At 36.4% G+C, this 26,045-nt stretch overlaps 1 protein-coding gene across 3 annotated transcripts in view; it reads right to left on the bottom strand.

Moving 5' to 3' along the window:
- The window catches only part of elmo1 (engulfment and cell motility 1 (ced-12 homolog, C. elegans)), a 214,730-nt gene that overhangs the window by 115,096 nt on the left and 73,589 nt on the right, over positions 1 to 26,045 (bottom strand). For all 3 annotated transcript variants that reach the window (XM_061897072.1, XM_061897073.1, XM_061897074.1), the window contains 6 exons: positions 22,721 to 22,875; positions 19,579 to 19,619; positions 13,218 to 13,290; positions 13,105 to 13,155; positions 12,867 to 13,036; positions 2,976 to 3,011 (listed from right to left, as the gene is read on the bottom strand). In XM_061897072.1, coding sequence (XP_061753056.1) covers positions 2,976 to 3,011; positions 12,867 to 13,036; positions 13,105 to 13,155; positions 13,218 to 13,290; positions 19,579 to 19,619; positions 22,721 to 22,875 — 526 coding nt within the window. The remainder of the gene's footprint in view (positions 1 to 2,975; positions 3,012 to 12,866; positions 13,037 to 13,104; positions 13,156 to 13,217; positions 13,291 to 19,578; positions 19,620 to 22,720; positions 22,876 to 26,045) is intronic.

Raw genomic sequence — 26,045 nt, 5'->3', positions numbered from 1 at the left:
TTTCAGTGTCAAGTTACCACTTAGTAGATGAATATATATTTTTTTTAATATATTTTTGGCTTTTCAGAAGCATGATAGACAACCTACACAACAGTGACCTCTGGTGGCCAACTGGCGACATGCATGTGGCGTCTGAACCTATTGTATTTTAATATGGAGCAGCACATTTTATCACCTGTACATCGTCATTTTTACTTGATATTTCTGCAGACAGGAAACACAATTTTACTTTGTTACATTTACTTAAATAACTTTTTGGATAAACTGTACTCATCAGAGTAGTTTAAATCCAACATACTTTTTACTTGATATTTCTGTAAAGGAAACAATTTTACTTTGTTACATTTATTTAAATAACTTTTTGGAATAATTGTACTCATCAGAGTAGTTTAAATCAAACATAATTTTTACTTCTACATGAGTATTTTTGTGGAAAGCAAACACTAGTTTTACATTTACTTAAGTATTTTTTGGGGAAAAACTGTACCTAGAGTAGTTTAAATTCAAAGTTTTTCTTATATTTGAGTATTTTTGTGAAGAGGAAACAATTTTTACAATTACTTAAGCAACTTTTGGGATAAACTGATACACAACTTTTGGAATAAACTGATACACACACAGTAAATAAAACCCAAATATGAGCTCATTATTGCATTTAACTAACTAAATACTGTGAGGAAATTCATCATAAAAGTGAAAAATATTTTTAAAAAGTATGTATTTCTTTTAAATAATTAACTTTTTTCATTTTCAGAGTCAAGTAACTACTCAGTAGGTGAATAATTAATTATTTTTTAAATATTTCCTGCGTTTCAGAAGCATGATAGACAACCTTGACAACAGTGACCTCTGGTGGTCAACTGGCGACGTGCATGTGGCGTCTGAACCTGTTGTATTCTAACATGGAGCAGCACATTTTATCACCTGTACATCGTCATTTTAATCCACATACTTTTCACTTGATATTTCTGTAGAGAGGAAACACAATTGTACTTTGTTACATTTATTCAAATAACTTTTTGGGATAAACTGTACTCATCAGAGTAGTTTAAATTCAACATACTTTTTACTTCTACTCGAGTATTTTTGTGAAGAGGAAACTACTTTTACTTTGTTACATTTAGTTAAATACCTTTGTGGATTAATTGTACTTGTCAGAGTAGTTTTAATCCACATAGTTTTTACTTTTACTTGATATTTCTGCAGAGAGAAAACACAATTTTACTTTTTTACTTTTATTTAAGTACATTCTTGGATAAACTGTACTCATCACAGTTGTTTGAATCCACAAATGTTTTTGTTATACTTGGGTATTTTTGTGAAGAGGAAAAACAATTTTTACATTTACTTAAGCAACTTTTGGGATAAACTGATACGCATACAGTAAATAAAACCCAAATATGAGCTCATTTTGGCAGTTAACTAAAGCTAAATTGTGTGCGGAAATTCATCAAAAGTGAAAAAAACGTTTTTTTTAAAGTATGTATTTCTTTAAATAACTGACTTTATTCATTTTCAGTGTCAAGTTACCACGTAGTAGATGAATATATATTTTTTTAAATATATTTTTGGCTTTTCAGAAGCATTAAGACAACCTACACAACAGTGACCTCTGGTGGCCAACTGGCGACGTGCATGTGGCGTCTGAACCTATTGTATTTTAATATGGAGCAGCACATTTTATCACCTGTACATCGTCATTTTTACTTGATATTTCTGCAGACAGGAAACACAATTTTACTTTGTTACATTTACTTTCGTAACTTTTTGGATAAACTGTACTCATCAGAGTAGTTTAAATCCAACATACTTTTTACTTTTACTCGAGTATTTTTGTGGAGAGGAAACACTACTTTTACTCTGGTACATTTACTTAAGTAACTGTCGATTAATTGTACTCGTCAAAGTAGTTTTAATCCAACGTAATTCTTAATTTTACATGAGTATTTTTGTGGAGAGCAAACACTACTTTTACTTTGTTACATTTATTCAAGTAACTTTTTGGATAAACTGTACCCAGAGTAGTTTAAATTTAAAGTTTTACTTATACTTGAGTATTTTTTGTGAAGAGGAAACATAATTTTTACAATTATTTAAGCAACTTTTGGGATAAACTGATACACACACAGTATATAAAACCCAAATATGAGCTTGTTTTTGCATATAACTAACTAAATACTGTGAAGAAATTCATCATACAAGTGAAAAATATTTTTTTAAAGAATGTATTTGTTTATACAATAGTTTTTTTTATTTTTAGTGTCAAATAACCACTTAGTTGATGAATATTTTTTTTTCTTTTTTATGTTTTCCGTTTTTCAGAAGCATGATAGACAACCTTGACAACAGTGACCTCTGGTGGTCAACTGGCGACGTGCATGTGGCGTCTAAACCTATTGTATTCTAACATGGAGCAGCACATTTTATCACCTGTACATCGTCATTTTATTATCATAATCGCACATTTGGTCAATCTGATACAAACGCAGTAAATAAAACCCAAATATGAGCTCATTTTTGCATTTAACTAACCAAATGTGCGGAAATACACTTGATGTTTTATTTTTAATAAATGAGCTAACATTTCTGAAAAAAGAAACATTTCCACATTGTCATGGGGTATTGTGTGTAGAATTTTGAGGACGAAAATGAATTAATTTTGTAATACGGTCCGATTTCACATTGTGGGACAAATACACAAACAGGTATGAATAGGTAAGAAAAGACTTTCGATAGTAGGCATGCTTACCTTTTCCTTTGTCATCGTGCTAACGTTACAAACTTAAGTCAGAATATGAGGCTTTTGAAGAAGGAAACGCTTGCAAAGGTTAGAAGAATGGAGGGAAATGATGCGTGTGATTTATTTCCCATAAGGCACTGCAGTCTTTAACCATGCAGACTGCAGCAGAGAAACATCCACCCAGCAGGGGGGAGGAGGAGGAGGAGGAGGAGGAGAGGAAGGTGAGGGGTCTTACCAGGGTTTCATTATCTTCTGGAGTTTCTGATAGCGCCTGCAAAGATTTGAAAAACTTTGGCGTCAGCGTGGAAGACAACAAGTGACATAGTTTGTCAAAAATAATACTGTAAAAGTTGGATTTACAGTACTTGCAAATGTGTAGCGATACTGTCCCGATCCCATAGTGATATCGGTCCAATATCAGCACAAAAAAAAAAAATTCAACGTTAGAGAAATTAGTGTCTTTAAAAAAAAAAAAAAAAAAAAAATTGCAACAAAAAAATTAAAAAACATTTCCAAACGAGAAAAACAAAACAAAAAATTCTCAAATAAAAAATAATTTACATAAAAAATTATTTTGGTGGTAAATAATAATTGAAAAAATTAAAAATCTATTTCTGGTAGAAAAAAAAATTCCATTTTGGACTTAGACAAACTTTAGTGAGCCCCAAGGGAAATTTGCTCCACACAGTAGCTCAGTTGCAAAGGATGGAAAAGATGGAAAGGGTATAAAATGTAAGATAAAAGCAATATAAGATAAATATACCTAAAAAAAACTGGAAATAAATGCACTCGTAAGCGATACTCATAGGTGTAAGAAAACAAGATTCAATCCTTGGCACACTATCCAGCATGCAGTCATCACAAAAATGATATCACTTGATCAAAGCTTTTTGAAGATAAATACGTCAAAAGTTTGCAATATTCAAGCTAATATCGTATCGGCTAATAGTTGCGATGAAACAAATACATGACAATGAATGGGATAGCGCAATGCTAAATTACATTGAATATGCCATGTGCATGCTACAGATTAGCATTAGCGATTTTACATGTCGTTACAACATCTCCAAGTTGTTTAACTGAGATGCACGTTAAAATCAAACAGCGGGTGTGTAATAAATGCAGCACTTACAGTATAAACACATTGTAGGACTCATGGCATATTTAACTTAATGGCAAAGACTACTTCAACATACCTAAGACAACCGTAAATAAATGCATACTCGCAAACGATACTCATAGGTGTAAGAAAACAAGATTCAATCCGTGGCAGTCATCACAAAAAAAAGATATCACTTGATCAAACCTTTTTGAAGATAAATACGTCAATAGTTTGCGATATTTAAGCTAATATCGTATCAGCTAATTGTGTAGGCCACAGTGTCATCGTATCGGGACACTCCTAACAGTTACGCTTGAAATAAATACATGACAACGAATGGGATAGCACCATGCTAAATTACATTAAATATGCCATTTGCATGCTACAGATTAGCATTAGCGATTTTACATGGCTTAACCACAACATCTCCAAGTTGGTTAACTGAGATGCACGTTACAATCAAACAGTGGGTGTGTAATAAGTACAACACTTACAGCACGAACACATTGTAGGACTCATGGCAAATTCAGTTTAATGGCAAAGACTACTTCAACATACCAAAAACAACCGGAAATAAATGCATACTCGCAAACGATATTCATCCAGCATGCAGTCATCACAAAAAAGATATCACTAGATCAAACCTTTTCGAAGATAAATATGTCAAAAGTTTTCAATATTCAAGCTAATATCGTATCGGCTAATTGTCTAGGCCGCAGTATCAGTATCGTATCGGGACACCCCTGATAGTTACGATGGAATAAATACAGGACAATGAATGGGATAGCACCATGCTAAATTACATTAAATATGCCATATGCATGCTACTGATTAGCATTAGCGATTTTACATGGCGATTTCAACACCTGAGATGAAAGTTACAATCAAAAAACGGGTGTGTAATAAGTACAACACTCACAGTACGAACACATTGTAGGACTCGTGGAACATTCAGTTTAATGGCAAAGACTACTTCAATATACCAAAGACAACCGGAAATAAATGCATACTCGCAAACGATACTCATAGGTGTAAGAAAACAAGATTCGTTCTGTGGCAGTCATCACAAAAAAAGATATCACTAGATCAAACCTTTTCGAAGATAAATACGTTAAAAGTTTTCAATATCTAAGCTAATATCGTATCGGCTAATTGTCTAGGCCGCTGTATCAGTATCGTATCGGGACACCCCTAATAGTTACAATGGAATAAATTCATGACAATGAATGGGATAGCACCATGCTAAATTACATTAATTATGCCATATACATGCTACTGATTAGCATTAGCAATTTTACATGGCGATTTCAACACCTGAGATGAAAGTTACAATCAAACAGCGGGTGTGTGTATAAGTGCAATACTTACAGTACGAACACATTGTAGGATTCATGGCACATAAATACGTCAAAAGTTTTCAATATTCAAGCTAATATCGTATCGGCTCATTGTCTAGGCCGCAGTATCAGTATCGTATCGGGACACCCCTAATAGTTACGATGGAATAAATACATGACAATGAATGGGATAGCACCATGCTAAATTACATTAAATATGCCATATTCATGCTAATGATTAGCATTAGCGATTTTACATGGCAATTACAACACCTGAGATGCACGTTACAATCAAACAGCGGGTGTGTAATAAGTACAGCACTTACAGTACGAACACATTGTAGGACTCACGGCACATTCAACTTAATGGCAAAGACTACTTCAACATACCTAAGACAACCGGAAATAAATCCATACTCACAAACGATACTCATAGGTGTAAGAAAACAAGATTCAATCCGTGGCAGTCATCACAAAAAAAAGATATCACTTGATCAAACCTTTTTGAAGATAAATACGTCAATAGTTTGCGATATTTAAGCTAATATCGTATCGGCTAATTGTGTAGGCCACAGTATCATCGTATCGGGACACCCCTAACAGTTACGCTTGAAATAAATACATGACAACGAATGGGATAGCACCATGCTAAATTACATTAAATATGCCATATGCATGCTACAGATTAGCATTAGCGATTTTACATGGCGTGACTACAACATCTCCAAGTTGGTTAACTGAGATGCACGTTACAATCAAACAGCGGGTGTGTAATAAGTACAGCACTTACAGCACGAACACATTGTAGGACTCACGGCACATTCAAGTTAATGGCAAAGACTACTTCAACATACCAAAAACAACCGGAAATAAATGCATACTCGCAAACGATACTCATAGGTGTAAGAAAACAAGATTCAATCCGTGGCAGTCATCACAAAAAAAGATATCACTTGATCAAAACTTTTTGAAGATAAATACGTCAATAGTTTGCGATATTTAAGCTAATATCGTATCGGCTAATTGTCTAGGCCGCAGTATCATCGTATTGGGACACCCCTAACAGTTACGCTTGAAATAAATATATGACAACGAATGGGATAGCGCCATGTTAAATTACATTAAATATGCCATATGCATGCTACAGATTAGCATTAGCGATTTTACATTGTTTAACCACAACATCTCCAAGTTGGTTAACTGAGATGCACGTTACAATCAAACAGCGGGTGTGTAATAAGTACAGCACTTACAGCACGAACACATTGTAGGACTCATGGCACATTCAGTTTAATGGCAAAGACTACTTCAACATACCAAAAACAACCGGAAATAAATGCATACTCGCAAACGATACTCATCCAGCATGCAGTCATCACAAAAAAGATATCACTAGATCAAACCTTTTCGAAGATAAATACGTCAAAAGTTTTCAATATTCAAGCTAATATCGTATCGGCTCATTGTCTAGGCCGCAGTATCAGTATCGTATCGTATCGGGACACCCCTAATAGTTACGATGGAATAAATACAGGACAATGAATGGGATAGCACCATGCTAAAATACATTAAATATGCCATATGCATGCTACAGATTAGCATTAGCGATTTTACATGGCGATTTCAACACCTGAGATGAAAGTTACAATCAAACAGCAGGTGTATAATAAGTACAACACTTACAGTATAAACACATTGTAGGACTCATGGCACATAAATACGTCAAAAGTTTGCAATATCTAAGCTAATATCGTATCGGCTAATTGTCTAGGCCGCAGAAACAGTATCGTATCGGGACACCCCTAATAGTTACGCTTGAAATAAATACATGACAATGAATGGGATAGCGCCATGCTAAATTACATTGAATATGCCATATGCATGCTACCGATTAGCATTAGCGATTTTACATGGCGCTACAACATCTCCAAATTGGTTAACTGAGACGCACGTTACAATCAAACAGCGGGCGTATAATAAGTACAACACTTACAGTACGAACACATTGTAGGACTCGTGGTACATTCAATTTAATGGCAAAGACTACTTCAACATACCTAAGACAACCGGAAATAAATCCATACTCACAAACGACACTCAAAGGTGTAAGAAATTGCATTATTTAAGCTAATATCATATCGGCCAATCGTCAAATAGACACATTTATATCCAATTAAAAATAATAATACAAGTAATTCATTTGATAACTCGACATTTTTCGTATTTCTTTTTTTTTAAATCATCAAAAATGCCGATTTATTTATGCGACTGATATATTTCCAAACAACAATTGGATTATAGTTTTGATATATATCCAACACCAACATGGCTAAAGATACATAAAAAAAAAAAACACATGCAATGGAATGGTGGCGCTTTAAAAAAAATGAAAGCAAAACTGGAAACAAAAACATATTTTCTGCTTTGGAATGCAATACACTCAAAACATTTCTTATTTTAAAGACCTACTGAAATGAGATGTTCTTATTCAAACGGGGATAGCAGCTCCATTCTATGTGTCATACTTGATCATTTCGCCATATTTTTGCTGAAAGGATTTAGTAGAGAACATCCACGATAAAATTTGCAACTTTTGGTCGCTAATAAAAAAGCCTTGCCTGTACCGGAAGTAGCAGACGATGTGCACTTGACGTCACGGGTTGTGGAGCTCCTCACATCCGCACATTGTTTACAATCATGGCCACCAGCAGCTAGAGCGATTCGGACCGAGAAAGCGACAATTTCCCCATTAATTTGAGCGAGGATGAAAGATTCGTGGATGAGGAAAGTGAGAGTGAAAGACTAGAAAAAAAAAGAAAAAAAAAAAGACAGGGCACTGGGAGCGATTCAGATGTCTTTAGACACATTTACTGGGATATTTCTGGAAAATCCCTTATCTGCTTATTGTGTTACTAGTGTTGTAGTGAGATGATATAGTCGTACCTGAAAGTCGGAGGGGTGTGGTGACCGCTAGTGTCTCTGAAGGAAGCTGCCTCTTTGACAGGTGAACGATGAACGACGCAAGCTGCGCTCATGTCTACAGTAAGAGCCGACTTATTACCACAATTTTCTCCCCGAAACCTGCCGGTGGACATGTGGTCGGGAACCATATTCGCTTGACCGCTCTGTTCCATAGTAATGCTTCACCTTCAGGAATGTAAACAAGGAAACACCGGCTGTGTTTGTGTTGCTAAAGGCGTCTGCAATACACCGCTTCCCGCCTACATCGTTCTTCTTTGACGTCTCCATTAATAATTGAACAAATTGCAAAAGATTCAGCAACAGATGTCCAGAATACTGTGGAATTATGCGATTAAAGCAGACGACTTATAGCTGGGATCAGGCTGGAAAAAAATGTCCGCTACAATCCGAGACGTCATCATACGCGTCATCATACCAACGTTTTCAACAGGATACTTCACGCAAAATTTAAAATTGCAATTTAGTAAACTAAAGCGGCCGTATTGGCATGTGTTGCAATGTTAATATTTCATCATTGATATATAAACTATCAGACTGCGTGGTCGCTAGTCGTGGCTTTCACGACAAAGCGTGAGTGGGACTGTTCTTGCCTGGCCGGCACATGAATGACATTGCAGATATGTTGGGATAAACTGGCATGGGAATGCAGAAAGTGCATCATGTTGCCACTAGAGGGCAGTGTCCGCCTGGTAACCAGCAGCAGTGATGGGCTTCATTTGCATAACACATGACTCCGCCCCCCTCCCTTGCCAGTTTTCCTCATTAACATGAAAATGTGTCTTTGTCAAAGCATGGACTACATTCAAAACAAAGCACCTTTACTTCCTGTGTGGGCAGGAAGTGCGTGTGCCGCTATTAAACCACGCAAAGTGCCATAAAACAAAAGCCAAGGGGAAAGGTTGCAGGTTCAAAACGCTGCACACAAAACGCAAAAGAAAAATGTTGCAAATGACAAAGAACACACAAACGACAGCAAGGGTGAAATGCTGCAAGTTGACTGAACTAAAACAGATGTTAAAATGTGATATTAGCATGTAGCTCACATTATGTTTGAGTTGCTAACCGAGCATGATGTTAAAATGTGATACTAGCATGTAGCTCACATTATGTTTGAGTTGCTAACCGAGCATGATGTTAAAATGTGATACTAGCATGTAGCTCACATTATGTTTGAGTTGCTAACTGAGCATGATGTTGAAATGTGATATCAGCCTGTAGCTCACATAGCTATGCTAATTTCGCAAACATAGCATGATGCTAAAATGTGATGTTAGCATGTGGCTCACATTGTTATGTACCGAACATGATGTGAAAATGCGGTATTAGAATGTAGCTCACATTATGCTTGAGTTGCTAACCGAGCATGATGTTAAAATGTGATGTTAGCATGTAGCTCACATTATGTTTGAGTTGCTAACTGAGCATGATGTTGAAATGTGATATCAGCCTGTAGCTCACATAGCTATGCTAATTTCGCAACATAGCATGATGCTAAAATGTGATGTTAGCATGTGGCTCACATTGTTATGTACCAAACATGATGTGAAAATGCGGTATTAGAATGTAGCTCACATTATGCTTGAGTTGCTAACCGAGCATGATGTTAAAATGTGATGTTAGCATGTAGCTCACATTATGTTTGAGTTGCTAACTGAGCATGATGTTGAAATGTGATATCAGCCTGTAGCTCACATAGCTATGCTAATTTCGCAAACATAGCATGATGCTAAAATGTGATGTTAGCATGTGGCTCACATTGTTATGTACAGAACATGATGTGAAAATGCGGTATTAGAATGTAGCTCACATTATGCTTGAGTTGCTAACCGAGCATGATGTTAAAATGTGATACTAGCATGTAGCTCACATTATGTTTGAGTTGCTAACTGAGCATGATGTTGAAATGTGATATCAGCCTGTAGCTCACATAGCTATGCTAATTTCGCAAACATAGCATGATGCTAAAATGTGATGTTAGCATGTGGCTCACATTGTTATGTACCGAACATGATGTGAAAATGCGGTATTAGAATGTAGCTCACATTATGCATGAGTTGCTAACCGAGCATGATGTTAAAATGTGATGTTAGCATGTAGCTCACATTATGTTTGAGTTGCTAACTGAGCATGATGTTGAAATGTGATATCAGCCTGTAGCTCACATAGCTATGCTAATTTCGCAACATAGCATGATGCTAAAATGTGATGTTAGCATGTGGCTCACATTGTTATGTACCAAACATGATGTGAAAATGCGGTATTAGAATGTAGCTCACATTATGCTTGAGTTGCTAACCGAGCATGATGTTAAAATGTGATGTTAGCATGTAGCTCACATTATGTTTGAGTTGCTAACTGAGCATGATGTTGAAATGTGATATCAGCCTGTAGCTCACATAGCTATGCTAATTTCGCAAACATAGCATGATGCTAAAATGTGATGTTAGCATGTGACTCACATTGTTATGTACCGAACATGATGTGAAAATGCGGTATTAGAATGTAGCTCACATTATGCTTGAGTTGCTAACCGAGCATGATGTTAAAATGTTATGTTAGCATGTAGCTCACATTGTTATGTTTGAGTTGCTACCCGAGCATCTAGCTCACATAGTTATGTTAATTTTGCTAATATAGCATGATGTTAAAATGTGATATTAGCATGTAGCTAACATTGTTATGTTTGAGTTGATACCCGAGCATGATGTTATAATGTGATGTTAGCAAGTAGCTCACGTTATGTTTAAGTTGCTAACATAGCATTATTAAAATGTGATATTAGCATCTAGCTCACATTATGTTTGAGTTGCTAATCGGACATTACGTTAAAATGTGATATTAGCATGTAACTCACATCGCTATGTTTGAGTTGCTAATATTAGCATGTAGCTCACATTATGTTTGAGTTGCTAACCAAGCATGATGTTGAAATGTGATATTAGCATGTTATGTTTGAGTTGCTAACCGAGCATAATGTTAAAATGTGATGTTAGCATGTAGCTCACATTATGTTTGAGTTGCTAACAGAGCATAATGTTAAAATGTGATGTTAGCATGTAACTCACATAGCTATGCTAATTGTGCTACCATTGCATGATGTTAAAATGTGATGTTAGAATGTAGCTCACATTATGTTTGAGTTGCTACCCGAGCATGTAGCTCACATAGCTATGCTAATTTTGCTATTATAGCATGATGTTAAAATGTGATATTAGCATGTAGCTCACATTGTTATGAGTTGCTACCCGAGCATGATGTTAAAATGTGATGTTAGCATGTAGCTCAAATTATGTTTGAGTTGCTAACATAGCATGATGCTGAAATGTGATGTTAGCCCGAAGCTCACATAGCTATGCTAATTTTGCCAACATAGCATGATGTTAAAATGTGATGTTAGAATGTGATATTAGCATGTAGCTCACATTAGGTTTGAGTTGCTAACTGAGCATGATGTTAAAATGTGATGTTAGCATGTAGCTCACATAGCTATGTTTGAGTTGCTAACCGAGCACAATGTTAAAATGTGATGTTAGCATGCAGCTCACATAGCTATGTTTGAGTTGCTAACCGAGCACAATGTTAAAATGTGATGTTAGCATGCAGCTCACATTGCTATGTTTGAGTTGCTAACCTAAGGATGTTAAAATGTGATGTTAGCATGTAGCTCACATAGCTATGCTAATTTTGCTAGCATAGCATGATGTTAAAATGTGATATTAGCATGTAGCTCACATAGCTATGTTTGAGTTGCTACCATAGCATGATGTTAAAATGTGATATTAGCATGTAGCTCACATAACTATGCTAATTTTGCTAACATAGCATGATGTTAAAATGTGATGTTAGCCTGTAGCTCACGTAGCTGTGCTAATTTTGCTAACACAGCATGATGTTAAAATGTGATGTTAGCATGTAGCTCACATTGCTATGTTTGAGTTGCTAACCTAGCATGATGTTAAAATGTGGTGTTAGCATTTAGCTCACATAATGTTTGAGTTGCTAACCGAGCATAATGTGAAAATGTGATGTTAGCATGTAGCTCACATTATGTCTGAGTTGCTAACCGAGCATAATGGTAAAATGTGATATTAGCATGTAGCTCACATAGCTATGTTTGAGTTGCTACCATAGCATGATGTTAAAATGTGATATTAGCATGTAGCTCACATAACTATGCTAATTTTGCTAACATAGCATGATGTTAAAATGTGATGTTAGCCTGTAGCTCACGTAGCTGTGCTAATTTTGCTAACACAGCATGATGTTAAAATGTGATGTTAGCATGTAGCTCACATTGCTATGTTTGAGTTGCTAACCGAGCATAATGTGAAAATGTGATGTTAGCATGTAGCTCACATTATGTCTGAGTTGCTAACCGAGCATGATGGTAAAATGTGATGTTAGCATGTAACTCACATAGCTATGCTAATTTTGCTAACATAGCATGATGTTAAAATGTGATATTAGCATGTAGCTCACATAGCTATGCTAATTTTGCTAACATAGCATGATGTTAGCCTGTAGCTCACATAGCTGTGCTAATTTTGCTAGCATAGCATGATGTTAAAATTTGATATTAGCATGTAGCTCACTTAGCTATGCTAATATTGATAACGTCACGTCCTCCTGCCCCACTCCTTGATGTCCCGTCGTCGTGGGTGTGGCGCTACAATTTGGGAACTTGCAAAGCGTGGATAGCACTTACTCGGTGCCGCTCTCCACCATCTGCGTGAGCAGGGAGACGCCGTCCAGGTTGATGAACTCGATGGCGAAGGTGATGTCCCGCGAGGCGCTGGCCAGGTCCTTCAGGGCCTCCAGCTTGGCGTCCATGCTGGAGGACTGGACGCGCTCGTGGAGCTGCACCGCCGTCAGGTACTGGAGGGAGGGGCCAGAGAGGAGAGGGTGAACAGGAAGTGGCGCCGGGGCGGGGAGGAGCCACTCACGGGAGAGGTGGTCAGGCGCAGGATGGAGCCGTTCTTCACCTCGCCGCGGTTCTGCGGGGCCACAAACAGGGTCAGGGTACAACCGAGTCCGGGGTTTGGAGCTCGAGGCAAACCTTTTCCGTGATGTAGAAGTTGGTGTTGTCTGCAATCTGCAGGGCAAAGTTCTCGTGGTTCCCTAAAGACCACCTGCAGCACAAATAAGAGATGACATCACTACTGGCGGCACCTGAGGGGGCGGGGCTACACGGTGCCTCGTGTTGATTGGTGGACACTTTCATAACAGGAAGAAGTTGGTATATTTAGCGGGTTTTTACTCTTCTAGATTATGGGTCGGCAACCCGTGGCTCTTTAGCGCCGCCCTAGTGGCTCTCTGGAGCTTCTTCAAAAATGATGAGGGGAAAAAACATATTTTTTGTTTTAATTTGGTTTCTGTAGGAGGACAAACATGACACAAACCTCCCTAATTGTCATAAAGCACACTGTTTGTATTAAACATGCTTCACGGATTCCAGTATTTGGTGAGCGCCGTTTTGTCCTATTAATTTCTGCAGTCCTTGAACTCACCGTAGTTTGTTTACATCAGGGGTCACCAACCTTTTTGAAAGCAAGAGCTACTTCTTGGGTACTGATTAATGCGGAGGGCTACCAGTTTGATACACACTTAAATAAATTGCCAGAAATAGCCAATTTGCTCAATTTACCTTTTATAAATAAATCTATATATATTAAAAAAATGGGTATTTCTGTCTGTCATTCCGTTGTACATTTTTTTTCCTTTTACAGAAGGTTTTTTGTAGAGAATAAATGATGAAAAAAACACTTATTTTAAGGATTTAAAAGAGGAGAAAACATGAAAAAAAAGAAAATTAAATTTTGAAACATAGTTTATCTTCAATTTCGACTCTTTAAAATTCAAAATTCAACCGAAAAAAAGAAGAGAACAACTAGCTAATTCAAATCCTTTTGAAATTGTTTTTAAAAAGAATTTATGGAACATCATTAGTCATTTTTCCTGATTAAGATTTTTTTTTAGAATTTTGATGACATGTTTTAAATAGGTTAAAATCCAATCTGCACTTTGTTAGAATATATAACAAATTGGACCAAGCTATATTTCTAACAAAGACAAATCATTATTTCTTCTAGATTTTCCAGAATAAAATTTTTAAAAGAAATTCAAAAGACTTTGAAATAAGATTTAAATTTGTTTCTACAGTTTTTCTAGATTTGCCAGAATGATTTTTTTGAATTTCAATCATAATAACTTTGAAGAAATATTTTACAAACATTCTTTATCGAAAAAAACAAGCTGAAACGAAGAATTAAATTCAAATGTATTTATAATTTTTTACAATAAAAAAATTAATTTACTTGAACATTGATGTAAATTGTCAGGAAAGAAGAGGAAGGAATTTAAAAGGTAAAAGGTATATGTGTTTAAAAATCCTTTTTAAGGTTGTATTTTTTCTCTAAAATTGACTTTCTGAAAATTATAAGAAGCAAAGTAAAAAAAAAAAAAAAATGTATTTAAAGAAGTGAAGACTAAGTCTTTAAAATATTTTTGGGGATTTTCAAATTCTATTTGAAAAGAGTTGCTAACCGAGCATGATAATGAAATGTGATGTTATCATGTAGCTCATATAGCTAGGCTAATCATGCTAACCTAGCATGATGTTAAAATGTGATTTTAGCATGTAGCTCACATAGTTATGTTTGAGTTGCTAACTGAGCATGATGTTGAAATGTGATGTTAGCATGTAGCTCACATAGCTATGATAATCTTGCTAACCTAGCATGATGTTAAAATGTTATATTAGCATGTAGCTCACATTGTTATGTTTGAGTTGATACCCGAGCATGATGTTATAATGTGATGTTAGCAAGTAGCTCACATTATGTTTAGGTTGCTAACATAGCATGATTAAAATGTGATATTAGCATGTAGCTCACATTATGTTTGAGTTGCTAATCGGACATTATGTTAAAATTTGATATCAGCATGTAACTCACATAGTTATGTTTGAGTTGCTAATATCTCTTAGAATTCAGAATGTCGAGCAAAGCGAGTAAATAAATACAATTTAAAAAATAGAGGCAGCTCACTGGTAAGTGTTGCTATTTGAGCTATTTTTAGAACAGGCCAGCGGGCGACTCATATGGTCCTTACGGGCGACCTGGTGCCCGCGGGCACCGCGTTGATGACCCCTGGATTACATGTATAACTTTCTCCGACTTTCTAAGACGTGTTTTATGCCACGTCTCATTTTGTCCACCAAACTTTTAACGCTGTGCATGAATGCACAAAGGTGAGTTGTGTTGATGTTATTGACTTGTGTGGAGTGATAATCAGACATATTTGGTCACTGCAAGCTAATCGATGCTAACATGCTATTTAGGCTAGCTGTATGTACATATTGCATCATTATGCCTCATTTGTAGCTAAATTTGAGCTCATTTAGTTTCCTTTAAGTCCTCTTAATTCAATTTATATCTCATGACACACTATCTGTATGTAATATGGCTTTTATTTTGTTGCGGCTGCAGACATATTTGTTTTTGTATTTTTGGTCCAATATGGCTCTTTCAACATTTTGGGTTGCCGACCCCTGTTCTAAATGGTCTTTTTCCCAAAACAGGTGACATTAAAACATGTCAGCAAAAGGTGTCCGCATCCTTCCACTCATTTCATTTCAAATCAACATCTGAGTATCCACCAATAAGCAAGCACTTTATTTTATTTTAGTCATCTACAGCAGTGGTCCCCAACCACTCCATTGGTACCGGGCCGCAGAATAATTTTATTAATTTTTATATTTATTTTAATTAAAAAACTATTTTTTTTTTATTAATTTTTTTATTAAAACAACATAAAAAACACAAGATACACTTACAATTAGAGCACCAAACCAAAAAACCTCCCTTTTTCATGACAAAGAAACAAACAAAACAAAAAAATGTAGAATTACATGACGGGCCAATTTAAATAACACGTGCACCACAAATTTCAGGACAGGCCACTTTAAATGTTGCGCAGTACATAAAATTATATGACAGACCACCTGAAATGATGCGGCATACTACATAAAATTATGTGACATGCCACATTAACTAATGTGGCACACTACATAGAATTACATGACGGGCCACTTTGAATGTAGCGCACTGTATAAAAATATGCGACAAGCCAATTAAAATAATGTGGCGCACTATATAAAATTACATGATGGGTCACTTTAAATGACACAGTGCACCACATAAAATTACGTGACAGGCCAAATTAAATGTGACGCACTGTATAAAATGATGTGACAGGCCATTTTAATAATGCGGCGCATTACATAAAATTGTGACAGACCACCTTAAATAAATAAATAAATGATAAATGGGTTGTACTTGTATAGCGCGTTTCTACCTTCAAGGTACTCAAAGCGCTTTGACACTACTTCCACATTTACCCATTCACACACACATTCACACACTGATGGAGGGAGCTGCCATGCAAGGCGCCAACCAGCACCCATCAGGAGCAAGGGTGAAGTGTCTTGCTCAGGACACAACGGACGTGACGAGGTTCGTACTAGGTGGGAATTGAACCAGGGACGCTCGGGTTGCGCACGGCCACTCTCCCCACTGCGCCACGCCGTCCCTATGATGCGGCACACTACATGAAATGATGTGACATGCCATGTCAAATAATGTGGCGCACTACATAAAATTACATGACGGGCCAGATTAAATAACACGTGCACCGCATAAATTACATGACAGGCCACCTTAAATGTGGCGCACTGTATAGAATTATGCGACAAGCCAAATAAAATAATGTGGCGCACTACATAAAATGACATGATGGGCCACTTTAAATGACACAGTGCACCACATAAAATTACACGACAGGCCCAATTAAATGTGGCGCACTGTTTGAAATGATGTGACAGGCCATTTTAATGATGCGGCGCATTACATGAAATTGTGACGGACCACCTTAAATGACGCGGCACACTACATGAAATGATGTGACATGCCACCTCAAATAATGTGGCGCACTACATAAAATTACATGACGGGCCAGTTTAAATAACACGTGCACCGCATAAATTACATGACAGGCCACCTTAAATGTGGCGCACTGTATAGAATTATGCGACAAGCCAAATAAAATAATGTGGCGCACTACATAAAATGACATGATGGGCCACTTTAAATGACACAGTACACCACATAAAATTACACGACAGGCCCAATTAAATGTGGCGCACTGTTTGAAATGATGTGACAGGCCATTTTAATGATGCGGCGCATTACATGAAATTGTGACGGACCACCTTAAATGATGCGGCACACTACATGAAATGATGTGACATGCCACCTCAAATAATGTGGCGCACTACATAAAATTACATGACGGGCCAGATTAAATAACACGTGCACCGCAGAAATTACATGACAGGCCACCTTAAATGTGGCGCACTGTATAGAATTATGCGACAAGCCAATTAAAATAACGTGGCGCACTACATAAAATGACATGATGGGCCACTTTAAATGACACAGTGCACCACATAAAATTACACGACAGGCCAAATTAAATGTGGCGCACTGTTTAAAATGATGTGACAGGCCATTTTAATGATGCGGCGCATTACATGAAATTGTGACGGACCACCTTAAATGATGCGGCACACTACATGAAATGATGTGACATGCCACGTCAAATAATGTGGCGCACTGCATAAAATTACATGACGGGCCAGATTAAATAACACGTACACCACATAAATTACATGACAGGCCACGTTAAATGTGGCGCACTGTATAAAAACATGCGACAAGCCAATTAAAATAATGTGGCGCACTACATAAAATTACATGATGGGTCACTTTAAATGACAGTGCACCACATAAAATTACATGACAGGCCAAATTAAATGTGACGCACTGTATAAAATGATGTGACAGGCCATCTTAATGATGCGGCACATTACATAAAATTGTGACGGACCACATTAAATGATGCGGCACACTACATGAAATGATGTGACATGCCATGTCAAATAATGTGGCGCACTACATAAAATTACATGACGGGCCAGTTTTAAATAACACGTGCACCGCATAAATTACATGACAGACCACCTTAAATGTGGCGCACTGTATAGAATTATGCGACAAGCCAATTAAAATAACGTGGCGCACTACATAAAATTACATGATGGGTCACTTTAAATGACACAGTGCACCACATAAAATTACACGACAGGCCAAATTAAATGTGGCGCACTGTTTAAAATGATGTGACAGGCCATTTTAATGATGCGGCGCATTACATGAAATTGTGACGGACCACCTTAAATGATGCGGCACACTACATGAAATGATGTGACATGCCACGTCAAATAATGTGGCGCACTACATAAAATTACATGACGGGCCAGATTAAATAACACGTGCACCACATAAATTACATGACAGGCCACTTTAAATGTGGCACACTGTATAGAATTCTGCGACAAGCCAATTAAAATAATGTGGCGCACTACATAAAATTACATGATGGGTCACTTTAAATGACACAGTGCACCACATAAAATTACATGACAGGCCACATTAAATGTGACGCACTGTATAAAATGATGTGACAGGCCATTTTAATGATGCACATGACATAAAATTGTGACAGACCACCTTAAATGATGCGGCACACTACATGAAATGATATGACATGCCACGTCAAATAATGTGGCGCACTACATAAAATTACATGACGGGCCAGATTAAATAACACGTGCACCAGTTAATTACATGACGGGCCACATTAAATGTGGCGCATTGTATAAAATGATGTGTCAGGCCATTTAAATATCGTACCACACCACATAATATTGGATGAGGCCAATTTTAGTGATCTGGCGCACTACTGTACATAAAATTACATGACAGGCCAAGTTAAATGTGGCGCACTGTATAAAATGATGTGGCGCATTACATAAAATTGTGACAGGCCACAATAAAATGTGGCGCACTACACAAAATTATATGACAGGCCACCTTAAATGATGCAGCATACTACATGAAGTTACGTGACATGCCACATTAAATAATGTGGCGCACTACACAAACTTACATGACAAACGACGTTAAATGTAGCGCACTGTATAAAATTATGTGACAGGTTGTTTTAAATAATGTGGCAAACTACATAAAACTACATAACGGGCCACTTTAAATAACACGTGCACCACAAATTACATGGCAGGCCAAATTAAATGTGGCGCACTGTTTAAAATGATGTGACAGGCCACAGTAAATGTGGCGCAATGTATAAAATGATGTGACAGGCAGAACACATTAAATATTGTAACACATTACATAAAATGACAGGACGGGCCACTTTAAAAGACGTGGCGCACCACATAACATTTTGTGACGGACCACGTGAATTGAAGTGGCCCCTGGGCCTCGCGTTGGACTTACCCCTCACACACTTCTTTGATGATGGCGGAAAGAGGTTTTTTCTGCGGGACATGAAAGGTCAGAGGGTTAGGACGTCCAAAGCCAATATCAGAAGACTAAAACTTGGACACGTTCTTTGTGCCACCGCAAAACCCTTATTAAGAACAAAGTAGGGTGACCTTGGTCTTGTGGAAACATGGAAGGTGAAAACCTAACTAACACTCATTGGTGCTCCCAAATAGGAGGGGTTCTTCAAATTGACTTTTAAAAGTGCTCCCCCTCTGGTCAACATATAAAATAACAAGTGTGTATAAAACCAAGAAGTGCTCCCCCCTCTGGTCAACATATGAAATAACAAGTGTGTGCAAAAATTTGAAGTGTGCTCCCCCTGGTCAACATATGAAATAACAAGTGTATACAAATTTGAGGTGTGCCCCCTCTGGTCAACATATGAAATAACAAGTGTGTGTAAGAAATTGAAATGCGCCCCCTTTGGCCAAAATATTTTTTTTTTAAAAGAAATAAATATTTGTCCCCATCTTGGAAATATGCCACTGCTTCCTATGTTAGCATTCTAACGTTAGCATGTTAACATTTTATCCTAGCATTTTAGCTAGTTTTGAATAATTGAACTTAAAAATCATGTTTTTTGATGATATGCTAACTTTTTGTCATGCTAATGTTTACAGGCTAAGGTTCTATGCTAGGATTTTAGCTAATTTTGTTTGTTTGGACCAAAAAAAAATCATGGCTTTTGATACTTGCCCCCATCTTAGAAGTATGCCAACGCTTTCTATGTTAGCGCGCTAACATTAACATGTTAACATTTTATGCTAGCCAATTTTGCATAAGTGAACCTAAAAATCATGGTTTTTGATACTTATCCCTTTTTAAAAAACTATGTCAACTCTTCCTGTTAGCATGCTAATGTTAGCATGTTAGCATTTAAGCAAATTTTGTACAATTTAACCTAAAATTCATGGTTTTTGATACTTGTCCCCTTTTAAGAACTATGCCAAACTCTTCCTATGTTAGCATGCTAACATTAGCATGTTAAAATTTTAGCTAATTTTGAATAATTTAACCTAAAAATCATGGTTTTGTAAGTGTAAGAAATTGAAATGTGCCCCTTTTGCCAAAAATTTAAACAAAAAAAAAATATAAAAAAATAAATAAATTTATATATATATATATATATATATATCCATATATATATATATATGTGTGTGTGTGTGTGTAGGTTATGAGGTGTGTTGACGAGGATGAGGCAGGGCCAGCTGTGTGATGACGGCAATGATGAGGAGGAGGAGGAAGAGCGCGCTGCCGCATCCCGGCGCCTCCGAGGCAGGAAGACGCCAAACATCCGCAGAGGTTCATCCGGCGAGGCCGATCGCGTTGCCATGGAGACATCTCACACGCATTAGTGTAGCCGTGAATCACAAATGTTAACCCCCCCCCAAAAAACACACATATTTGCTTCCCTAAATAATCTTTTTAGGACAACAATGATTATTATTATAATTAATAAAAAAATATGTAAATACCCAAAAAATTACAATTCAATATGTTTCTGCAATAATATGTTATGATAATATTTACCCGTTTTTTTATTCATAATGAGGCTTTTAATATATGGAAAAAAGGATACATTAATATATTTTTAATTTAGAAATAAATTAACCTGACTAAATTAATGCTTCAGTCACATGCAGGGTTCTCACAGGTATGAGGCAAAACACACCTTTAAATTCAATATATTTTTGAAATAATATTTCATTCCTAATAATATTTACCAGTAATTATTTATAATGAGGCTTTTTATATTTTGAAAAAATGATACATTTATATATTTTAATCTTGAAATAAATTAACCAACCCCAGTATTTAATGCTTCAGTCACGTACAGGGTTCTCACAAGTATGAGGCAAAAAAATCCTCTAAATTCAAAATATTTATGCAATAATATTTTATGACTTAAAATTTACCAGTAATTTATTTATAATGAGGCTTTTAATATATTGAAAAAATTATACTTTAATATAATTTCAATCTTGAAATAAATTAACCTGGATGAATTAATGCTTCAGTCATACGCAGGGTTCTCACAAGAATGAGGCAAAACACACCTTTAAATTCAATATATTTTTGAAATAATATTTAATGTCTAATCATTTTTACCAGTAATTATTTCTAATAAGGCTATTGATATATTGAAAAAAGGATATATTAATATATTTTTAATCTTGAAACAAATTAACCGGGATAAATTAATGCTTCAGTCATACGCAGGGTTCTCACAGGAATGAGGCAAAACACACCTTTAAATTCCGTATATTTTTGAAATAATATTTCATGCCTAATAATATGTACCAGTAATTTTTTATAATGAGGCTTTTGATATATTGAAAAAAGGATACATTGATATATTTTTAATCTTGAAATAAATTAACCTGGATAAATTAATGCTTCAGTCATACGCAGGGTTCTCACAGGAATGAGGCAAAACACACCTTTAAATTCAATATATTTTTGAAATAATATTTCATGCCTAATAATATTTACCAGTAATTTTTTATAATGAGGCTTTTGATATATTGAAAAAAGGATACATTGATATATTTTTAATCTTGTAATAAATTAACCTGGATGAATTAATGCTTCAGTCACACGCAGGGTTCTCACAGGAATGAGGGGAAAAAATCCTCTAAATTCAATATATTTCTGCAATGATATTTTATGACCGATAATATTTACCAGTAATTTATTTATAATGAGGCTTTTAATATTGAAAAAAGGATACATTAATACATTTTTAATCTTGAAACATTATATAATAAAGAGCGTTACAGTTTATAAATTTTTTTACAGTTCTTTCCAAATGCTTTTTACCGCGTCACATTAACGATAAGACGTCGGAATTTGCTTATGAGAGAGAAAAGCAGGTTGGGTAATCTCAGAGGAAAGATAAGTGAAAGGCGAGCATGTTTTTTTTGTGCAGATGTAAGCGCATTTTATGACATTTATCTAACAATTGTTCCCATCCTTTTGAAATATTCAATACGCCTTTTCTTCACAACTACATTTCATTCCATCAAACAAGGCTTTTGTTGTTGTTGTCATGTTTGGGCCCTGCGAGCAGTTGTTACCACGGAAACGGGCCCACCTGGTCAATCTCCATCAGTTTGGGGAAGGCGCCCGGCCACTCGATGGCCACCTTGACGATGTCGGCGGGCGGCGGCATGGCGGTGGTTCGGGGGCGACGGCGAGCTGTCCTCACGCCGCTGTCTCTCCTGCTGCTGGAGGCGGGGTCATCCAAATCTGGGGGAGAGGACGACGTTGTTAGCCCGCGGCGACGTTTGCGTCACGCCTGACCTTAACAACACCACTTTATGCAAATCACGGTCAAATTCGCTTCTTTTTGCAGGAAAAAAACATTGGGCAGTAAATGCTATTACATAATGTAAACAAAAGGAGCTCGATGGTATAGGTGACACAGATCGATACGATATATCGATGTTATGATATCAGCAGGATCCTTTTGTATTTGTACAAACCCTGTTTCCATATAAGTTGGGAAATTGTGTTAGATGTAAATATAAACGGAATACAATGATTTGCAAATCCTTTTCAACCCATATTCAGTTGAATATGCTACAAAGACAACATATTTGATGTTCAAACTGATAAACATGTTTTTTGTTTGGCAAATAATTAACTTTAGAATTTGATGCCAGCAACACGTGACAAAGAAGTTGGGAAAGGTGCCAATAAATACTGATAAAGTTGAGGAATGCTCATCAAACACTTATTTGGAACATCCCACAGGTGTGCTGGCTAATTGACAAAATTAACATAGCCATGTGGGCTACATGCTAATATTACATTTTAACATGCTTATTTAGCAATATTAACATAGCTTTGTGAGCTACATGTGGCATGTAGCTATGTGAGCTACATGCCAACAGGCAGGCTAATTGGGAACAGGTGGGTGCCATGATTGGGTATAAAAACAGCCTCCCAAAGAATGCTCAGTCTTTCACAAGAAAGGATGAGGCGAGGTACACCCCTTTGTCCACAACTGCACGAGCAAATAGTCAAAAGGTTTAAGAACAACGTTTCTCAAAGTGCAATTGCAAGAAATTTAGGGATTTCAACATCTACGGTCCATAATATCATCAAAAAGTTCAGAGAATCTGGAGAAATCACTCCACGTAAGCGGCATGGCTGGAAACCAACATTGAATGACCGTGACCTTCGATCCCTCAGACCGCACTGTATCAAAAACCGACATCAATCTCTAAAGGATATCACCACATGGGCTCAGGAACACTTCAGAAAACGACTGTCACTAAATACATTTGGTCGCTACATCTGTAAGTTCAAGTTAAAGTTCAACTATGCAAAGCGAAAGCCATTTATCAACAACATCCAGAAAGGCCGCCGGCTTCTCTGGGCCCAAGATCATCTAAGAGGGACTGATGCAAAGTGGAAAAAATGTTCTGTGGTCTGACTAGTACACATTTCAAATTGTTTTTGGAAATATTCGACATTGTGTCTTCCGGACCAAAGGGGAAGCAAACCATCCAGACTGTTATCGACGCAAAGTTCAAAAGCCAGCATCTGTGATCGTATGGGGGTGCATTAGTGCCCAAGGTATGGTTAACTTACACATCTGTGAAGGTACCATTAATGCTGAAAGGTGCATACAGTTTTTGGAACAACATATGCTGCCATCTAAGCGCCGTGTTTTTCATGGACGCCCCTGCTTATTTCAACAAGACATTGCCAAGCCACATTCAGCACGTGTTACAACAGCGTGGCTTCGTAAAAAAAGAGTGCGGGTACTTAACTGGCCCGCCTGCAGTCCAGACCTGGAAAATGTGTGGCGCATTATGAAGCGTAAAATACGACAGCGGAGACCCCGGACTGTTGAACGACTGAAGCTCTACATAAAACAAGAATGGGAAAGAATTCCACTTTCAAAGCTTCAACAATTAGTTTCCTCATTTCTCAAACGTTTATTGAGTGTTGTTCAAAGAAAAGGTGATGTAACACAGTGGTGAACATGCCCTTTCCCAACTACTTTGGCACGTGTTGCAGCCATGAAATTCTAAGTTAATTATTATTTGCAAAAAAAAATAAAGTTTATGAGTTTAAACATCAAATATCTCGTCTTTGTAGCATATTCAATTGAATATGGGTTGAAAATGATTTGCAATTCATTGTATTCTGTTTATATTTACATCTAACACAATTTCCCCAACTCATATGGAAACGGGGTTTGTATTATGTTGTAAAAAAGTTTGACCAAGTGAAATGAATCAGACAATAATGGCTGGTACGGAAAAACACAACACTTTTTTTTACTATTAACCGACTGGAATGGAATTATGCTGTCTTTATGTTGAAGCAGAGTGGTGTGTGTGTGTGTGTGTGTGTGTGTGTGTGTGTGTGTGTGTGTGTGTGTGTGTGTGTGTGTTTGTGTGAATCATTGGTACTTTAATTTAACTTAATTGTTTTTGGGCGACACGATAATTCATTAAGGCTAGCTCACGACGCAAGAAGTGAAATGATGCGGACACGTTTGTTACTGGATGTGTGAAGAATACGCAATTATGATTTTTTTTTTTCTTTCTTGTTCATACAGTTCATCCGCTCCACTTCTTCGACATTTTTATGTTACATCAGGGGTCACCAACCTTTTTGAAAGCAAGAGCTACTTCTTGGGTACTGATTAATGCCAAGGGCTACCAGTTTGATACACACTTAAATAAATTGCCAGAAATAGCCAATTTGCTCAATTTACCGTTAATAAAAAAAACTATATATATATTAAAAAAATGGGTATTTCTGTCTGTCAGTCCGTCGTACTTTTTTTCCTTTTACAGGTTTTTTGTAGAGAATAAATGATGAAAAAACACTTAACTGAACGGTTTAAAAGAGGAGAAAACACGAAAAAACGAAAATCACATTTTGAAACATAATTTATCTTCAATTTCGACTCTTTAAAATTCGAAATTAAACGGAAAAAAAGGAGAAAAACTAGCTAATTCCAATCTTTTTGAAAAAAATTAAAAAAATAATTTATGGAACATCATTAGTCATTTTTCCTGACTAAGATTAATTTTAGAATTTTGATGACATGTTTTAAATAGGTTAAAATCCAATCTGCACTTTGTTAGAATATATAACAAATTGGACCAAACTATATTTCTAACAAAGACAAATCATTATTTCTTCTAGATTTTCCAGAACAAAATATTTTAAATAAATTAAAAAGACTTTGGAGTAAGATTTAAATGTGATTCTACAGATTTTCTAGATTTGCCAGAGTATATATATATTTTTATTTTAATCATAATAAGTTTGAAGAAATATTTCACAAATATTCTTTGTCGAAAAAACAGAAGCTAATATGAAGAATTAAATTAAAATGTATTTATTATTCTTTACATTAAAAAAACAATACTTGAACATTGATTTAAATT

This window comes from Nerophis ophidion, linkage group LG04 (genome assembly GCF_033978795.1).
Source record: "Nerophis ophidion isolate RoL-2023_Sa linkage group LG04, RoL_Noph_v1.0, whole genome shotgun sequence".
NCBI lineage: Eukaryota > Metazoa > Chordata > Actinopteri > Syngnathiformes > Syngnathidae > Nerophis > Nerophis ophidion.
This window is presented reverse-complemented; position numbering and strand designations above follow the sequence as displayed.